The sequence below is a fragment of the Biomphalaria glabrata genome, chromosome 16 (genome assembly GCF_947242115.1).
Source record: "Biomphalaria glabrata chromosome 16, xgBioGlab47.1, whole genome shotgun sequence".
In the NCBI taxonomy this organism is placed as follows: Eukaryota; Metazoa; Mollusca; class Gastropoda; family Planorbidae; genus Biomphalaria; species Biomphalaria glabrata.
The window spans coordinates 25,820,483-25,842,169 of NC_074726.1; the positions used below are offsets into that span (position 1 = coordinate 25,820,483).

A 21,687-nucleotide genomic window follows, 5' to 3' on the forward strand; every position below is an offset into this window, starting at 1 on the left:
TGTCAAGGATAGTTTTATTATACCTCTAAATGTAAAACAAGGTGTTTGGAATTATAATCCAAACATTCTGCGTGTTATCTATCTATCGTGAATATGTTTATTTGATTGTCGCCCCTAGTGTTTGTTTACATTTGTTAGACTGTGTACTGACCCTATTTCGTGTTGTGATCCTACTACTTGTGTAGTTGTTTGTCAATTAGTGTAATAAAACTTTGAATGTAACATGGTTTTGTTATTGTTGAAGTACGACACTATCTATCTAATCTATCTATCTATCTATCTATCTATCTATCTATCTATCTATCTATCTATCTATCTATCTGTCTGTTCGTCCGTCCGTCCGTCCGTCCGTCCGTCCGTCCGTCTGTCTGTCTGTCTGTCTGTCTGTCTGTCTGTCTGTCTGTCTGTCTATCTATCTATCTATCTATCTATCTATCTATCTATCTATCTATCTATCTATCTATCTATCTATCTATCTGTCTGTCTGTCTGTCTGTCTGTCTGTCTGTCTGTCTGTCTATCTATCTATCTATCTATCTATTTTTCTCTTACCCTAACCCTAACCCTATAAGACAATATATCTAACCCCTAAGCCCAAAATTTGCATACACTATTGCATAATCTATTTCATAGTTAATACCTCATTGCATTAATAGTTATAATCTATTGAATGATCTTTTACAAAATTTTTATTGCATAATTTCTTTATAAACTCTAGCATAACCTGTTGCATAATCATTTTATAATATATTTCATGATTCATTGGATAATCTAATTACATAACCTAACACATTATGAAAGAGAGAGGAATGTAATTGTATTTTTATTTCGTTTTAGCGTCTGACTAAATTGTTTATCGTCTTTGTCTTAGCTACAGCGTGTCCAAAGGTGACCCGTCTAAATAGCGCGAACAAAATAGTGCCGACAAAGTAGCGCCGACAAAATAGCGCGAACAAAATAGCGCCGACAAAATAGCGCGAAATTTCCCGACAAAGTAACGAAATATAAGCAAACAAGAAACTAATCTTTCTTTATAATGTTTACGTTCAATTATTTTATTACTAATTTTAAGACGTCTACTTATATCTAGACTAAAATAATCTTATCTTTTATTTCTTATTTATTCAATCAGAAACAACAAAGTGCACAACGCTACTTTACCGGATATATCGAACACCAGAGATCCTAAACGTCCTCCGGTTACTGTAAAAACCATACAGACCATAGACCATTCCAGAAAAAACTGTTTCCTGACCAAAAGTGGAGATATCGACCACATCATCAAAGAGGAACCCGCTGATAAGATCCAGCAGGTTACGCCCTTGCCAAAGAGGGAAAGTATCGCCTTGAACAAGGTTGTACCAGTCAACAACAGTTCACCAGTCAAAAATTCCCACTCCACGCGGTCCCCTACTAAACATTTCCAAGCCAAATTGTCGCCTGTAAAAATACTGCCACTTGGTTCTTCGCAGGTTAAAACGGACCTCAAGGAGGAAACGCCTCTGGCGGAATTGATAGAAGATTCAAACAAAACCGGTTCCGAGATAGAGGTTCCGCCAGATTTAAGCTTACATAATGTCACTGTTATAGAAGTCAAGGCTCCAGTAGATAAAACGACCCCAAACAAGGAGGAAAAATCGGTGCCTTTATTGCCTCAATGTGAGAGCCCTGTTAGAGTTTGCAAGGAAAACAAAAACATTTTGAACGAAAGTTTAATAGATATGAAAGTGGACAGTCCATCCAATACAATTAACGAAGAGGTTATTTCAGTTGAGCAGTCGGAAACGATAATAGAGCCGACAGCCGAGGCCCTGCGTGAAGATGGCTCTGAAGAAAAACGAAAATCCTCAAGGGCGAAACCCTACAGCGCCCACCACCCGCATCATCACCATCATCACCGCCACCACTCTAACAATAAACCAGACCCCAAGACGCCAGCTTCGCTGCTGCCCTCGTCAGCAAACTCAGTTACGGATACTGACACCAGCGTCAAAGCAGCTTCCCCGGAGAAAACCATCAGGATCAAGTCTCAAGACGAGAAGACCAAGTTCGTCTTCAAGACGGTGAAATCCCGGGACGAGCCCGATGGAGGGGATGGAGTAACCCGGGACATCCTCATCCAGACTGACGTCATCTCCACCAATGAGAATAACGAGAAGACGAAAAAGAAATTATTAATAAAGATGAGAAAAGTCGGAAGCAAAGGTAGGTGCACGTCTTTACATTGGCGTCGTCCTAAGTTAGTCTAAGAGAGTAAACAGTTTTCTTGCAGGCTTATTTCTTGAAAAGGTGATCGAAAAAAAAATCAGTCTCACTTCGACCTAGTGCTAGAGATTCTTCTACATCCGATGTGGATATTTTGAAGTCGTTAGTTGGCAGGTTAGCCAGGGATGCCTAGATTGTTACTACAAATACATGTTTTGTGTTAGAGTCTGACTTTGACCTAATGCTGGAGATTCTGTAACACTTGAGGTGAATATTTTGAAGTCGTTAGTTGACAGGTTAGCCAGGGATGCCTAGATTGTTACTACAAATACATGTTTTGTGTTAGAGTCTGACTTTGACCTAATGCTGGAGATTCTGTAACACTTGAGGTGAATATTTTGAAGTCGTTAGTTGACAGGTTACCCAGGGATGCCTAGATTGTTACTACAAATCTATGTTTTGTATTAGAGTATGACTTTGACATAATGCTGGAGGTTCTGTAACACTTGAGGTGGATATTTTGAAGTTCTTCTATCTGTATATCCAAATGTATTTTTTCCTACGCAAGATGTTTTCCTTTCCCGTTGCTACACAGTCTTCATTTAATCTGAGGCAGTCTTGTTGACGATATACTACTGGTAGGAGGCTCGGTAGCTGCGTGGTAAAGCGTTTGGTCTCCAAACTGGGGTCCAGGGTTCGAATCCTGGTAAAGACTGGGATTTTAAATTTCGGTATCTTCGGGCGCCTATCAGTCCTCAGCTCTGATGGGCATTTGACATTAGTTGGGAAAAGTAAAGGTGGTTGGTCGTTGTGCTGGCCACATGACACCCTCGTTAACCTTAGGTCACAGAAACAGATGACCTTTACATCAACTGCCCTGTAGACCACAAGGTCTGAAAGGGGAACTTTACTTAGCTTTACTTTACTTATACCAGAACGCTGGTGGACAACTAAACCGCTGTAAGCGTAATATGTTTTACGTTGTTACAATATATCAGTGATGCCCAAAGTACGGCCCGCGGGCCAGATCCGGCCCGCGACGTGAGTCCATCCGGCCCGCCGAAATGTCGGCACAAGGTGTAGAAAATCCCCCCTTTTTCCAAAAAACAAATTGTAAAAATGTATCTTTACTTACGTAAAGGGGGTTAGGGCTCTCAATTTTCTCCTAATGATAAGTTCCATGATATTTAACATTTGTGCGTTTTTGAAATAGATATCTGAGTGTAGAATGTACGTGTTCTACCAGGAAAAGTGACACGGTTCTTTACTTTGTTTGTGGAACATGATAATAAGCCAACATACATGTTTCATAAAGAAAGTCTGGCTATTTAAAAAAAAACAACAACATATAAACGACATTATGAAACAAATATGACGGCATTCTTGGTTTGAGCCGCGAATAAAAGATTATTAAACTAAGCCTAGAAATTGGAGGATTGATGGGAATATTTACCAAAAAGAGACAGGAAAATGACTCGGTTGTAAAGCTAGCTACAATGTTGCTCATATTCTAAGTAGAGGGATGAAGCCCAATCTTGCTGATATTTTAAGTAGAGAAATAAAGCCATCTTCTGACGCGGGGAAAAAAATATACATTTCAAATATCCCATTAATTAATGAAGCATGGGATCTACGGGTTTCAAGTTAATATCGTTTTCTTAGGCCTACTTTTTTTTTTCATGTGGCCCGCGACACGATTGTAGGAAATAAAAATGGCCCGCGGGTCGAATTAGGTTGGGCATCACTGCTATATATAAACAAAGTCAACTTGTGGTGAGATAAACTAGACTGATATTTAAAAACATTTAACTACGTTTAAAAACACGTCTTTACATCCTGCACTCCAGTCGTCATTCGTATCTAGCACATCTTACGACACCGCCGCACATCTTGCGTCATTCTACAAAATTAACATTAAAATAGTGTCTCCTCTCTACAACGAAAAATAAACACTTCCTTTCCATATCACATAGCAAAAATCACATACACACACTCCATAACATGTTATCTGTAAGAAGTGACGGGCAAAAGTTAACTAAAAAGTTAGAAACTTTTAGATTAACTAAAAAAAAAATTAATTAAGGCCATTGTTTAGCTAGAAAAAAAAAGTTTTATTAAAATCGGAGTTTAATTAATTTTTTTTTAGTTACTAACTAAAAAGTTTAATTAAAATTTGTACAACTTTTCAACATGTGGTCAGGGTTGAAACACACATCCCTGTTTTCTGGTCATGTGATATCAATAACTTTGATTTAAAAAAAATGATGCAGTTAACAACTATTTAGTCAGTCTGCATTTGAAGAGGGTAAAGTAAGATCCTGGTAGAAGTTATGGGAGTAAATATTTGCAATTGAAAGTAGCTGTATTATAAAATTTTGTTAAACATTTTTTGCCAAAAGTTTCTATGCAATATTATGAATAGTGTTGTTCCGAATTTTTTTGTGAGCCACGTGGAGGTGTTTAATTTCTGTTTATAGTGGAATCTGATTAGTGAGTTAGGTCAATATTTAGTGGTTTTAATCAATTCATTTGCGGCAAACAATACTTTTTTTTAACTGCAGGAACATCAAGTACACCCTTTTTATAGTCTAAGTCTAAATCGACAGCTAGGCCTATATAGGCCTAGATCTAAAAGCATTAGAATAACCAACTCTTGAAAAAAAAATCTTAATCCACACCCTCTCTGACCATAAAGTAAGTAGACTGTGTCAAACTGATTTTAGCAATTTGGTCAGCTAGACCTACACATGTAGGCCTAGTGTATTGTACGTGTGTAGTCGATGATAGGGGCCTACTACAAGACTACCCAGCATTTTTTTTTCATTACGCGTTATGCGATAGTGTTTAGTTTGCTTACTGTGGAGTGGTCAGACACGAAAATAACACACTGGCGTGGCTAGTCAAGCATATTCGTAGATATATCTTTACACTAAAAAAGTTACACACCCACCCTGCCCAGAAAGTAAATAGACGGTGTGTCCGACTGATTTTAACAATCTGACCTGACCAGATAGACGTACATGTGTAGGCCTATAGGCCTATAGTGTAGGCCTACTGAGTGTGCAGTCCATAATGACAAGCCCACCCTGTTTTTTTCCCTTGCGCGTTTAACGGTTTTGCAATAGTGTTAGTTGTATTTTTAGTAGTCAGACCAGAAAATAGCACATCGGCATGGTTAGTCAAGCATGTATTGTACACTATAAAATAGTTACACAGGTTAAATGTTTCTTAAAACTCGAAAGATTTCGTTTCTATTTCTTAGGTTACTAGATCTAAATGTGAAATTCTAAATCTATATATGTTATTTAATGACATTTTAAACTTTACCGGTGTAAGTAAGATTTTCCGTTATATAATAAGCTAATATAATTTTTAAAAAAATAGTACGATTCTTTTCTAAAGGTTTTAATTCAAGGCAAAAATACAAGCACACATTTATTTAGACATTTTATTTTATTGTGCATTAACGTTTATGTAAGAACGATATTCCTTATTACTGATTTTATTATGGATAAATATTTCTACAATGTTAAAAGAATAAGATCAAACCGTATAGGCGTACAATTGGATAATCTTGTCTAATTATCTATATAGGTCTAGTTCAAACCCACCCCAAAAAAAAAAAAATGTTTTTAATGGTTCTATTAATTTTTTTTAGTTTAGTTCAGTTATAATATACAGTTCGTTATAAACTTTTAGTTTAACTACTTTATTTTAGTTAAAAACTAGTTTTAGTTTAACTTTTGAAAGTCCGGGCAGCGATCAGTTCCCATTACTATCTGTAAGAAATAAAATACAGCTATGGAAACTAACTTAAAGGCAAACTTTTCAGGTTTTGATTTCCAAGGGAGGCAAATCATATAATTTATACACTTTAAATATTTCTTGGATGCCGCCCCTTTGCAATTTTCTTTTTCTTTAATTTTGTTCAAGTCTCCCTACCATTATTTATAATTATATATTTTTTGTTTGTATGAAGCTATGTGGATATTTTAAATTCTTTCTTTCTACATCCAATGATACATCAAGAGATCTTGATAACCGTCTTGCTAAGGTAGTAGCACTTTTCAGCGCCTCAAAACGAGAGTGTGAGGAAATCTCACCAGTTGCCTACAAAATCAGTGTCAAGCCAAGCAGTTGTTCTCACCACACTATTGCGTGGTTCTGAGACCTGGCTGCGCCATAGAAGGCATCTAAGGCTCCTCCTATAATCAATGCTGCTTCCTCTTCATAATGGGCTTACGTTTGCAGGACTTACAATAACCATGCTCTGCTTGTTGGCTGGTGTGGTATAGAAGCATTAAATAAATACATACATTCTGTGGCATTTTACGTCTCGGGAGACGATCTTTTCCCTTTGCAACTTCTTGTCTGACTAAAGAGGCCAATCCTTGATACACAGCTGCGATCGCAGGTTGGGCATATGTGATCACCAGGCGCCGTTGCATTATCACCCTTCTTTCTGCTTCTGTTATGTATGACATCTGCAATTCGTCACCCTTCCTTTATGCTCTCTCTCCATGTGGATCTATCCAGTGCCACCTCTTCCCAGCTGCTAGTGTCGATTTTTGAAGAGCTTCATGTTCATCGGAACTCAGTTTTTGATCCATCGTTGAATATTAATAACGAGAACAATGCTACTAAAATTACAAAAGTCAATGAAAAAGGTCACTGCACGGATTAAGTGCAATTGATAATTTTGTGAAAGAACATTTGCAAACACATCAAACTTTCCAAACTTAACATTCCATTTGCACTTGCCAGAACTCCAATGAAAGTTAAAGATGTTTAGGAGACAGAAATAGTTTATTAAACTCATTCATACAGATGCAGCGAAAAATGTCTCTATAATTACACAAATCTGGATCAAGCGTTTGCAGTCATGTGACATCTGTCTGTGTTGCACCTTCAATTTGCAATCATACATTGCATAACAACCTGTTTATTATCAAGTCTAAATACAGAAACTCGTCACATGCGAATAAAATGTTCATAATGTGACTAAGTAGTAGGTCAATAAATGCATGTCAAAAAGATATTATTTCATTTAGTTGTAATTTGATGATAAGAGAGTATGTAACTCAAGAATATAATATATTGTAACATATCATAATCATAACATATTGATTTATGATTAAACATAAATCTCTAGCAATGCAAGTCAGTTATTTACATTAGGCTTACAATTATAATTCTAACATTAGCGAAAGCACCGCTACTTATACGATACGAAAATAATTTACTGTTGGGGGATCGCGTTAAAGTGTGAAATTGTAAAAAGGGGTAGTTGAGCTGAAAATGTTGAGAACTGCTGCATTAAATGATGGGATACCAAAACAATGTAGGTATTATGATCGGATCAGAAATATTTTAAGTAATTACAATAAACATTCACAGTTCTTTAAAGTATAATAAATAGTATAAATCACTTTATTTGGAGATGAGTGAGGTGGTTGAGTGGTAGAGCGCTTGGCTTCCGAACAGTGGGTACATGTGTGGTACTCCTCACTGGCGGATCCAGAACTTTGAAGTGGGGGGGGCGATTTTTTTCCAAACCCTAACCCTAACGCCCAGTAAACCCTAACCCTATGCATAAACGTGCGTACAGCATATATATATATATAACTATATATATTCGATATATGAGAATAAAATAAGACTGTTTCTCAATCTTCGGCGAAAAAAACAGAAAAAAAAACAGTCTTTCTCTTGCAAGCTTGGGGGTCTGGGAGAGTGCTGTAAGCTTCTTCAGTGGGGTTCGGGGCGAAGCCCCGACGCCAAAAAGCGTTTTCTTGCATTCTTCTCTGCAGAAACCGCATTCTTCTGACATCTACAGCTCGAAGCCCCGACGCCAAAAGCGTTTTCTTGCATTTTTCACGGCTGAAACGCCTTCTCCTGACATCTACAGCTCAATACTTATTAGTGGTGTTCGGGGCGAAGCCCCGACGCCAAAAGCGTTTTCTTGCATTTTTCACTGCAGAAACGCATTCTTCTGACATCTACAGCTCATTATTTATCAGTGGGGTTCGGGGCGAAGCCCCGACGCCAAAAGCGTTTTCTTGCATTTTTCACGGCTGAAACGCCTTCTCCTGACATCTACAGCTTATTTCTTATTAGTGGTGTTCGGGGCGAAGCCCCGACGCCAAAAGCGTTTTCTTGCATTTCTCACTGCAGAAACGCATTCTCCTGACATCTACAGCTTATTATTTATCAGTGAGTTTGGGGGCGAAGCCTCGACGCTAAAAGCGTTTTCTGGTATTCTTCACTGCAGTAACTCATTCTCCTGACCTACAGCTCATTATTCATTCTATTATAAAGTGCCTTTTGAATAATGAGAAAAATATTCTAATATGAATTTATAGTCCCTTAATACATTGCAAATAAAACCGATTTGTTCTTTGAAAAGATTAGATACCTCACATATTTAGATTAAGGTTTTGAGGATCGCCGCCGAAAAAAAATAATTTTTTTTTAACTAGAAAAATATGAGATAGAGTAAAGGTTGGAAAAAGTCGACTAGGAAAAGATCATCTGGCTTTTGAACTCATCTCAACCGTGACTGTTATATTGAAAAATTTCGTTTGAATTATAACTTTTCCAATTTCTGCTATTGATTGCATTTTGCATTAAATAATAGGGGTTGGGCGACTCGATATAATAATTTACTTTATAGCATATATAAATTATATTAGTGACAGATTTTTTAATTTTGTAATTTCTTACTATAATACAAAAAAGAAAAAGTATTGATCTGTCCGATGGGGGGAAGGGGATTACATGTATCGCACTTCCACCTGTTTATATTATATAGATATTCGACTAATTTTGTTCACATACTATGATTTCTCCATAAAAGTAGGACCGCCCCCCCCCCACTCAAAGGGTTTAGATGGGAAGGGCGGTGGAGGTATTTTCTCTTCCCCTTCCAATCGGCCAACAGGTGAACGAAATTATATAAAGACCGGTTAAAATACCAATAACAAGTTTTAATCATATAGATATTTAATAGATTCTGTTAGCAAGCTGTGATTTCTACAAATAAATAGGACCGCCCCCCACACTCGAAAGTTTTTGGTGGGGGGGGGGGGGCGGATTGATGCCATCGCCCCCTCCCGACCCTACCGAATCGGCCAAAATACTAGAAAGGGGGGGGGGGCGAAATAATCTAAAAATAGGTTGAAATGTAAATAATTAGTATATATTATTAACATAAGTAATAAATTCGCATACAAATTGTGTGAATTCTATACTATAATTCGTCCGTTGGGGGGGGGGTCGGCCGAGTTGGGGGGGGGGGCGATCGCCCCTACCGCCTCCCCCCCCTGGATCCGCCAGTGGAAGCCACACATACATTCAAGGCGAAAGTTGTTCACTCTGATCCATCTTATTTATATACATGTGGGGAAACATGTGTGGAGGCTTGTGTTAGGCGCTCAGCAAACACAAACCACGTCTCCATTAGGATTCGAACTCTTGTCCCCTTAGTTAAGTATCTCACAACATTGAGTCTAATCCCCCGTGTTCAGGTATTAGTAGTAATAATTTTGTTTGGGCTATTCTCTCGATCAATGTTTGTCTGTGACTCTCGGTGTCCGGAACGAAGCAGTGGGATATTGATCTATGTCGTTATGCTCCAGTATACCCCTAAACCCCCTTGAGCTCTGTCCACACCACGCAATACGCAAAATCACTTCAAGATCTGTGCATTTAAAACATGTGCAAAGTTAACACACACTTGGTTGACTTGTCAGGCAAATGATTGACACGGCACACATATCAGTGACATGACAAACACAAAAGTGACATGACATACAGAAATGGCATGACACTTAGAATTGACATGACATATACACAGAAGTGGAGTTAGACAAACTCATAAAGGTATAAAGTCAAATAAGACAGCGTTAGCGGAAGCTTCTGGAAATTTCTTTGACTTCTAAGAAAAGCGTATTTAGTCATTTCTGTTGCAGACGACCTTTTTCTTCTTGAAAGCGGTACACATAGCTACGACTCTGTAATCAGTCTGTTTGAAAACTCTGCACACATAACCCAACCAAGTGAGGAGCTTGACAACTCCATGGTGTGAGACTTTAATGAATGTTTTAAATATCTGCCCAATACTGTACATTTGGCAGCTCTAAAAATCAAACTAAAACCTTTGTGTACTGGATTCTCTGTCTCGTCTTGAACCGAGACCATTAGTTACAGAAGGCCTGAACACTGGACATGCAACGTCACAAACTGTCGGCTTGGAGACCAATAGCTTGCTGCCTCGTTTCACTGGCCTGTGACGTGGCAACAATCTATGCCCACAGGCTGTGACGTTGCAGGTCAGTGGTGAGGTCTTCTATAACGAACAGGCTCGCTTGAACTGAACTATCCCAGTCTTGATCCACTTTGAACTTCTGCACCGGACTGTCTTTCTGAACTGGACCGCATCGCCATGGCTATGACACTTTATGTGGCTTCTGTCTTATGTATTGTTTCCTTGCCAATGTATTCTAGCATAAGAATTCATTACTTTAAACAAAAATGTACCAGTATCGGCTTCGTCTATTAAAATTGAAATGTCGTTTTGATTCATACTGTTGTAAGTTGTTTTGTTTTTTTGCGTTAGGATTTTATATGTTTCGGATAATTCTTTAGAATTTAAGATTTTTACAATATAGCCCAAAACCGCTGAACGATAAAAGATGGCGGCTGGCTGTGTTTGAACCCGGTACCATCGAGACCACAGCCCAGAGCGGATATCAGACGACAGGGCAGTCATGATCTTCTAGAAAATTGTCTTATGTCTCCATCCTCTTGTTTCTCTTTCGTGTTCCAGTAACTTAATGCTAATTTTAACTCTTTCTCTCCTAACATACGATACCAGCGTTGATTCCACCAGAATGTGGTAAATAATTACGGAGAGAAAGAGTTAAAAATGTGATCAAAATATGCTTCGTGAGATAAATTCAATCTCCTATCCACTAAAATCTACCACTTTCAATACATCATGTTCACACGGTATCGTTAAAGTCATAGAGTTCAGAACGCGATATATAGGTAGGTGCAATCTGTCTCGGAAGACAATGGATGCGCCCAGATGAGTCACTGGCTTTGGCTACGTCTTGAGACGAGGCAGAATCTGGCGTGACTGATCGAGCCAATTCTGGGGCGGAAGAGTTTGACACAGTTCGTGCATGTATATGCATCTGTCCTAGGGCTAGCTGACAGGGCAGCTTTCTTTTTCTTTCTCCTGACTGATGCAGCTTCGTTTCTTTTGCACTCGGTGAGGTTCGGTCCAGCACGTACAGTCTGTCTACAAGCTGTCCGGTCTTGGGCTATCTCCTCCCACATACTTTATTCGATAGTTGTGGTTCTCATGTCTCGCTTGCAGACATCTCTGTAGGTTAGTCCTCGGCGGCCCTTGGGTCTGACTTCCTCTGCAATCTCAGCGTATAGGATGTATTTAGGCATTCTTCCATCTGGCATGCTAATTTAAAAAATTAAATTAAAATAATCTTCCTGAGATAAATTCAATCTCCTATCCACTAAAATCGACTACTTTTCATACATCTTGTTCGCACGGTATCATACAAGTCATAGCTTTCAGAACTCGATGTAGATACTAGTAATCGAAAGCTATCGCTTCTGTCGTATTCATACATCTGAGTGAATCTGATTACCGCGGCGCACCATGCCACATGCGATTACTCCTGCTTAATCATTATTAGAACTGAATTGAGAAATACATGTTCGATTATTTCCCCCCTGTGTCTATAAATAAACAGTTGCCGTGGCGTAGTGTCAATATCACGAATACGATTCTACGGTCGTCGACTACTTCTATTTGGTGTTTACACTTGAGATAGTTTGATTTATTAGATTCGAATTTGGTTTCCGGTCGGATCGATTACTTTACGTCCGTGTCAATAAATGTGCCATCTTTCACAGAGCACATGTTTATCTATGCGCCTTGGGGCGCCAGAGACAAGATGTTATGGGTATTTGGTTTATCTATGCGCTTTAGGGCGCCAGAGACAAGATTTTATGGGCATTAGGATTATCTATGCGCTTTAGGACGCCTGACAAAGATGTTACGGGTACTAGGTTTGTTTCAGAAACAAATATTTAATAGGCGACCATTTTACGCCGGCGAAACTATAGCACCCAGAATCATTGAGTTCAGCCTCAGAGGTAGCTTGCTTATTGTTTGACTAGGACTGTGTTTCGAATAGATTCTAAAGACTTTATTCCAAATCTCTGCTGCCTTGCAGCTCTACCCAAGCATCGGAAAGTTCTGTTAAGTCAAAATGGAAGAAGAAAATTCATGAGACGGTGACCTTAAGGCAGCTTACAGCTCAGAGCGCTTATTTTGTTATTCTTAAAAAGAGTTGCTATTTGCAGTGCACACTTGTTCGACCAATTTTCTTCAAGGATAATAAAGATTAATTATTATTATTAGAGAGGAAGATGTGTGAGTCTTAACCACTCGGCCACAGCGCACCCTAAAAAAAGACAGTGGCACGGTGGCTGAGTGTTAAATCACTGGGGTCCTGGGTTCAAATCTCAGTTAAGACTGGGATTTTGAATTTCGAGATTTTTTAGCGCGCCCATTAGTCCACCTAACGGGTATCTGAATTTAGTTGGGGGAAAGTAAAGGCGGTTGGTCATTGTGCTGGCCACATGACACCCTGCTCATCAACCGTTGGCCAAAGAAACAGATGAACTTAAAATCATCTGCCCTATAGACCACAATGTCTGAAAGGGGAACTTTTTACTTTTTTAAAACCTTTACAGAACCTCATAGGTTGAAAACGTTAGACGGTTAGCAGAACCTTGATAGTGCCTCTAACTGCTAATAATAAATAAGGTTAAAACAAACTCATGTTGGGGTCATTAAGTGAAATGCATTCCACGAATTTTTCTAACTTTTAAAATAAAGTGTTAGCAATACTTTCCATTTCATCTGGACATGTCTGTGGACACATTTTTTTAAAGTTTGAAAATACAAGATATTTACACAAGACACTAGCTGGGGGGGGGGGGGGGGGGGCTTTCCGGAGATCACATGGTGCAGACTGTGGTAGACAGTTTAATTGCAAGGATGACCTCCTAGCCCTAGGTCTTGTAGACCTGACAAGAATAGGTCACTTTTTAAAGAACATTTTTTCTTTCATGCACTGCATGTCCAAAATTAGAAACAGACGTAAATAGCAAGGGAGATAAGCGAAAAAAAAAATGGACTCCTAGTTTGTATGTGCTTAGAGAAAATGGACTAACTGCATCGCACCCTGGCAGACGTCGATTATGACAGAAAAAAAATTCTTATTTAAAAGTCTGTCACACGGTCAGCGGTTCTCAAACTATTTTGTCCCGCGACCCGTTAAATACGATTTCTTACAAAGTGGTGACAACCATTTAAAAAATATTATTGTTTATAAGCCAATGTCTGGAAAATGCGGCAATTGACACTGCACAGCTATTTAAATACATATATTAAATGTGTGTATAATTTAAAAGCTATGTGGAATTTTATTACATTCCAAATATATTTCTGCTCATTGCTTATAAGAATATATCAGTTATACGCAAATTAGTATGTTCAATATGTTGGGATTTGAATTTATTAACTTTTCTGTTACGTATGCACCATATTTATGTTGCATATTTATGTGTTAATACGAAATTATGATAGATAACAGATACCATAGGCAACCTTGCCGCTCCATTGCTTCCACAAAATTCAGTGTGCAAAACTATTCGAGGTACCTCAGCTTCAACAGCTAAGGGACATTTGTCGTGGAAAGTGTACAACAAGTCTGTATATTACTTCTGTATTTAGTATTTACAGGTTGGAAAATCTGGTCTCGCAAAGATATATTGCTGGATATGTATAAAGCAGGCACAACATCAGACAGAAGGGAATATAATTGCAAACACTTGATACTGAGTTACGCATTAGACATTGAACAGAAATCATTTTTGCTGCGTCGTTATTAACGAGCATGAGGCGCGGTGGCTGAGCGGTAAAGCGCTTGGGGAACGGGGTTCGAATCCTGGTGAAGACTGGGATTTTTAATTTCGGGATCTTCGGGCGCCTCTGAGTCCACCAAGCTCTAATGGGTACCTGACATTAGTTAGGGAAAAGCAAAGACGGTTGGTCGTTGTGCTGGCCACATGATATATTGCTGGATATGTATAAAGCAGGCACAACATCAGACAGAAGGGAATATAATTGCAAACACTTGATACTGAGTTACGCATTAGACATTGAACAGAAATCATTTTTGCTGCGTCGTTATTAACGAGCATGAGGCGCGGTGGCTGAGCGGTAAAGCGCTTGGGGAACGGGGTTCGAATCCTGGTGAAGACTGGGATTTTTAATTTCGGGATCTTCGGGCGCCTCTGAGTCCACCAAGCTCTAATGGGTACCTGACATTAGTTAGGGAAAAGCAAAGACGGTTGGTCGTTGTGCTGGCCACATGACACCCTCGTTAACAGAAACAGATGAGCTTTACATCATCTGCCCTATAGACCACAAGGTCTGAAAGGGGAACTAAAGAAAAGAAGTTATTAACGAGCTCATTAAATCCTACCTGTGATGTCTTTCGAATGTATCTAACTTTGACTGTCAATGGAGTTAGCAATTGTGAAAAATGATCTGTCCCGCGCATCTTAACAATATTCTAATCATAGGCTTTAATCACACTTGTTAGAAAGTGTCTGCAGTTGAAGCCTTGGACAATCTAATCCTAAACCTAACCCCAACTAGAAATAATGAACAATTAATGAATAACGTTCGCTTTGCTCTTTCGAAGGACAAGACAGTGTTTGTCTTGTTTTATGGCACTGTAATAGTTTGTAAATACAGAAAAAAAAACAAGGTCTAAGTTAATAAAAAATATTTAAAAACAACCTTTATATTAAAATGTATTTAAAAGTAGAAAATTGAAATTATTAATTATTAATTATTCATAGTCGAAAAACTTAAATTTGTTTTAAAAAGTGGTAATTGATTAAATTTGTTCTGTATAGAAAAAAGAGCGCACACATCTCCAGTATCGAGAAACATGGCAGTGGTTTTGCGGTTCTTCTCCGTAAATAAACTTTTTTTAAAAGTATTTTTTTTTTAAATTTGGCTAATTATACGTTTTAGACCTTGAGTTATTCGTTAAGGACGTCTGTTACCTTAGATCTCTCACTGACTGATAATCGCTAACACTTGCCGTGGACGATAATATACACAAATTTAACATGTCATTACATAACTTAAAGGGAAACTCCGATGGTTTTGACAATTTTTGATATAATATATGTTTTGATTTATAGATAATGAATATATTATTCTTTTTTTTTTATTTGCAAGAATAACTTAGTAATTGATGTTTTTGTGACATAATTTTTCTGCGCATCCAAAACAGTCAGATTTTCACTGAATTTCTGTCACGAGTGTGCACTCAAATCCTATAGATAGGGAGGCGAAAAAAAAATTATCTTTGATAAAAAAAAATTTTCGTTAGTACATCATTAAAATACTTTAAAAGAAATTTCTAATGGTGTATAAATTATGACTGTATGTTTGACCGTAAGAAAATTATGATTTTTTTGTGCCGTTTTGACCTAACATTGGTTGACATGGAAAAAGTGATGAGAGAGCTTGACGCTGGCTCAGCCGGCGAGACACACCCTCAAGGTTAAAAGTTAAAAAGTTGGAATTGAGTTTCGTAGACGATAGATCTACTTATTAAATAAGAAATTTAATAGTAGATCTAGTATTCGTAGTAAATTTCTAGCTCACAAATCTGATTCATTTATATTTATGAACTTCAGTTGTTTAAAATGTCTCAGTAGTATCATTAATTGAATTCTTTGGCCTGGAAATCCAATGTATTGTTGGTACTGCACCTGGTATTAACTTCAATTTTTTTTCAAATCCCATTTCCACATGAATGAAGTTGCTGAAACAGCTTCTCTCAAAATGGTTTGAGCATAAACAGGAATTAGCTAATGCCTTTGTAAAATATTTGCTCTTCAGGCGAATAAATTTTCCCTTTAAAACTTCATCTCTTGGAAACAAATGAAAAGAGACACTAATTTCTGTATCAGCATACTTGCTGATTTTATCTTTGTGATTGCAACAAGCTGAAGAACAATATTTAATTTTCTTCAAGTAGAAATAGAGGTTTAGATCTAGAATATTATTTATAAACAATGACCGATTATAAATCAACGTGGAGACTACATCTAGCTGTGAAGCGTAACAATAAATGCGATCCGATAGGTCTAGATCTAGACTAGAGAGTTTATCGGTTACATAGGTCTAGATCTATATTTAGCCAGCACCCTTGTGACGTCACGTTTTTAAAAACTAAAAACATCTCGCAGGGGGGGCGTGGATAATTTTCTGTCTAATTTATTAAACATAAAATTTTCCGAGCATTTAAATAAAAAATGATACTTTTTACGCAGAATTTAAATATGTCATTAACTAAAATTTGAAAAACTATCGGAGTTTCCCTTTAAACTAAGAACATATAGGCTCTTTTCACATTCAAAATCTCTGCGGTTAAATTTACCAAAAACGATTTTTTATTTGCAACTTCGTCTCAATACATTTTTTAAAGCTAGCATTTAAATGTTTAAGGTACAAAATTATATTTCCTTCCGCTTTAAGCACTTATTTACACTATTGTGGTGCGTATCTTATAAATATTCCAGTGTTATAAATTTATGTTTATTTCCACACATTTCTAAATCTACATCTTAAATTTAATTCCGTTCTAGGTCTAGATAATTGTCAGAGTAAGTGCGAGTAAACCAACAGCGTGACTATCAAATGTGTTTTTACAAAGAACACAACACATCGGAAATAGCAACAGCTTGCTTTGCAATATTGTAGCACTCTTCAGAAAAACTTGACCAGATCTCATTTCATGGTTGATCTTTTATTGTATCTTCGTGCAAAAAAAAAGTTAAAATGTAGATCAGAGTTTAGTTAATACTGATGATATACACATTATTTTGTTACCAAGAATTTTTTTGCTGCATTTACTAAGGAATTAATTCCCGTGTAGACCTACTAGTTGATTTGTACAAGTGCTCCTTCTTCCCTAGTGCCATTAAAGAATGGAATGGGTTGCCTGAATCAGCCAGGAAAACCAACGACTTAGCAGAGTTTAAGTCATTGATTAACATGCATGACTAGATTGATACATAAAAAGTGTAGGACGTACTTATCTCCTTTTTTTGAAGTAACGTCTGTAATATATAAGATAAGATAAGATAAGATTTACCAGTAGTTCGTGGTTTCACAAGGTTTCCGCGGTACACAGTTTGGGAGACATTGATCTTGGATAATGAAGCCACCGCTGGGTCACTGCAGTGACATGTTAGGAATAAGTAAAAAAAAAAAAAAAAGGTCGTGTCTACTTGAGCGTGACCAGTTGAAATTCCTTCGAAATGATGTCTCCTTAATACCCAGGACATCAGTAGTTGTGTTTAAGTTAAACTTCCGTTGATCACACTTCCAGAACGAGACTTTCTGACAACCTGCTTTTAAAGATGTCTGGTGGGAAGCTATTTTTAGCACCTGATTTTTTCTTTCAGGGGCGTAGCGCCTTCTTTTCGTTCGAATCTCGGTGAAGATTGGGATTTTGAGCTTCGGGATTTTTGGGACAACCCGAGTCCACCCTACTCTAATGCGTGCCTTTCATACTTTCGTGAAGACGGTTGGTCGTTGTACTAACCACATGACATCCTAGTTAACTAGCGGCCATAGGAACAGATGAGCTTTTTATCAACTTCTCAGACCTAGTGTCTACATCAGAGGCTTGGAAGCGCGGTGGCAGAGTGATAAAGCACATGGCTTCCGAGCCGGAGGTCCCGGGTTCGAATCTTTATTGATTTCAGCACTTTGATTAGAGTTTCAAACATTCGAATGTAAAATGACGATCTGACTCTATCTTACGCTTGGCGAGTGTTGAAACGAACTTTGTTTAGTTCTTGCTATAGACAAATAGCTCGATATACTAAGGGTAAGAATCTCCAATACTAAGGGTAAGAATCTCCAATACTAAGGGTAAGATTCTCCAATACTAAGGGTATGATTCTCCAATACTAAGGGTAAGATTCTCCAACACTAAGGGTAAGATTCTCCAATACTAAGGGTAAGATTCTCCAACACTAAGGGTAAGATTCTCCAATACTAAGGGTATGATTCTCCAATACTAAGGGTATGATTCTCCAACACTAAGGGTATGATTCTCCAATGCTGATCCTTACAACGTACAAGTATTATAAGTATACACTCGACAAAGGAGTATAGAATTAGTATTTATTTACAGCCAACAATAGGTTACACATGTAATATGGAATACATAATCTTCAATAACTAAAAGTACTATATGTGACCGAATGGACCTCATTCACCAATCGTAAACAAACAACATTTAGTCACGTGATCTTATTGATAAAACAACGAAATAAACTGTCACGTGACAACCATCATGAATTAAACATGAGATCGTAAATTATATAGAAGAGATAGAGCACCACGTGGCTAAATGTTGTTTGTTTACGATTGGTGAATGAGGTCCATTTATACTACAGGGTGCTTAGACTAGATTCAATTAACATAGGCCATCAATGCCACGACATAGTATTACCCCAAATAGTCAGTTCACACAATGCGGAAATATCTCTCAATACAACAGACAACAATCAACAACACCCTACTCAGACCAGGTCAGCTCTCCAACTGCTAGACTGACCGCAGGAAACCTTTTTGTCCCCCCTTAAAAACCCCGTGCTCAAACAATTCACAACTCACAACTAATAAAATAAACAAACACACACACACGCAATCTCACATCTTACACACCCCCGCTCTTGACAAGTGTCTCATGACATGCTGAGTGTCTCATTGCATGACACCACTTATGGGTGGTGATGTATGGGCCTCTTAATGTAAGGGAACGTGGTGAAATTCCGAAAGATTATTTGGTACACGTATTCCTTCATAAGTTTGCGGTTTGCTCCCCACAGAGGCTTGGAAGCGCGGTGGCTGAGAGGTTAAGCACTTGGCTCGAATCCTGGTGAAGACTGGGATTGTTAATTTCGGGATCTTTGGCGCCTCATAAGTCCACCCAGCTCTAATGGGTGCCTGACATTACGTTGGGAAAAGTAATGCCTGTTGGTCATTGTCCTGGCCACATGACACCCTCGTTAACCGTGGGCCACTGAAACAGTTGACATTTACATTACAGATCGCAAGAGTAACTGTATTACGCACGAAGACCAACGAAGTTAACAAACAGTAAAGCTTGCAGTACATGTATATAAATAGCGGGGCTTGGTGGCTAAGTGGTAACGCGTTTGGCTTCAAAACCGAGGCCTCTCGGGTTCGAATCTCAATGAAGACGGGATTTTTTAGGGAGGTCCATCCCACCCTCTAATCGGGTGCCTGGTGTTTGATCGTTTCGCTAGACACAGAAACAGATAAATTTTACATCTTCGGACCTATAGTATAGATCGTAAATAAGGAACATATAGGGAACATAAAGTGTAGGATTGTTTTACTAATATTTGATTTTGTACATCGGGCGTTCATATTGTGTAAATAAAGTTTAATACATTAATAGCAGTTGTTTTTTTTTAAAAGGCTGTAATCGCCTCAAATTTGTATTTACTTAAATGTAAAAATATATATGAACCTCAAAATTACCCCTCCCCCCTCCCCCCCCCCCAAAAAAATATTTTTTTTCCCAAAATTTATTCATAATGATTTTGACCTGTTCAAATTATTATTTGTAATGGTTAAGTATATTAAAAATTGAGATAAATTGTTGCGTATGAGGCATTCAAATATTGACCTGCCTGCGTACAAAGACGCACAACGCAGGTCCTATTCAGAAAGTGAAGATGACTGAATGATATCTAGATACATTCCTTTGAGTGCAAAAACATTTGCAAGAGGAATTTATGATGATCTGTCAGCTGGTAAACTCGCCATTAAATACATTTAGTATTATGTTTCTCGGAATTCTTGGGCCTCCATAGAAATTAATAACAGTTACCTTCTGAAGACCCTTAGCGTTTGGCGTGTAAGACACATTTGTACGTACACGTGTCTATATCAGGGAACAAACTAATGATCATCAAGTTTGAACATTTTCTGAACAGTGTTAATCGTTGTGAAATCATGGAACCTACAGTTTTGTCCTGTGTGTGTTTTTGGCAATGTAATCTTCCACTGATTTAAAAAAAATATTTTGTTCTTGAATAAAAGAAAAGATTTCTGATAACCATATTCCACCTTTTCAATCTATGTTGAAATTAATAACTCCAGGACCTTTCGGTGCCAACTGGTGGAGATTGGCTGTCCCGGGGCCTCATTGGGAAACAACATCATTGAGAGACCAGACCAATGGGCAACAGGAAACACAGGCAGAGCCATGTACAAAGAAATAAACATGCCTAACAAACTGGACAGTATTAATTTCCCTCCCCAGCAAAGAACAATCTACAATCTTCCAACTAAGAACAGGACACACACCTCTGTTTAAGTACCACCTCAATAAAATAAATCCCACACAACTCCCCTTTCGTAAACACTGCATCCCCCAGAATGAAACCATAAACCATATCCCTTTTGAATGCCCCTTCCTAACCCACCTTAGGCAGACCCTACTACCACTCCAGCCCAACATAACCAACACCCTGTACAGCAGTGCTGAACAACTGAAGAAAACAGCACACTTTTTTTCCTTGGCACACTCTGCAAAAGAGCTGACAGCTTAGCAGCAATAAAGCTGACTAGAAGAAGAAGAAGAAGAGAGACCAGACAGTCATAATCTACTTCTATCTAGTCCACTAATTCATGCCATACTGCTACTAAATTCCTCATGAGCTCACTGTAATGTTGGTTAGCCTTCATCTTGGTTTGATGACGAGATAGCAGTCACAGACATCTGGAAAACACAGCCCATTCTCTCAGCTTTAAGACGTTTCTCAACTTAAGGCTATGTGGGACACTTGACACTCTATTTTTTTAAATTATCAATCAATTTGATCCATATTTCACATGTATAATCACTATGAACAATCATTTTTTTAAAAATGTTGTTAAAATTGTTATCGCTTCACTGGTTGTCATGGTAACGGCCGCCATATTGGATTTTTGTTTATCTTTTTTAAAGTGCTAAGGCTTCAAAACTATTTATGCCATTAACGAAACAATATATACAGCGTGTAATGCAAGCATGCCACAACAATTTCTATATTCTAGTTTTTAAATATAAGGAAAATTTTTCTTTTATAAATTTTATTCTGACCTTGCTTAGGAACAAAATATTTTTTTAATTTCACACCTTTTATTGCAATAAAGACCATAATTTGCTGGAAACATAACAAATGTAATATAGAAGTTGTACTTCTATGGCCTCCTTCAGTCGCGAAGCGACTATAGATCATGTCATGGAAATGAGATGAATGCCTG

At 37.9% G+C, this 21,687-nt stretch overlaps 1 protein-coding gene across 4 annotated transcripts in view; it reads left to right on the top strand.

Moving 5' to 3' along the window:
- The window catches only part of LOC106077092 (dual specificity calcium/calmodulin-dependent 3',5'-cyclic nucleotide phosphodiesterase 1C-like), a 641,611-nt gene that overhangs the window by 98,849 nt on the left and 521,075 nt on the right, over positions 1 to 21,687 (top strand). For all 4 annotated transcript variants that reach the window (XM_056013481.1, XM_056013479.1, XM_056013480.1 and 1 more), the window contains exon 4: positions 1,132 to 2,204. In XM_056013481.1, the coding sequence (XP_055869456.1) occupies positions 1,132 to 2,204 (1,073 nt within the window). The remainder of the gene's footprint in view (positions 1 to 1,131; positions 2,205 to 21,687) is intronic.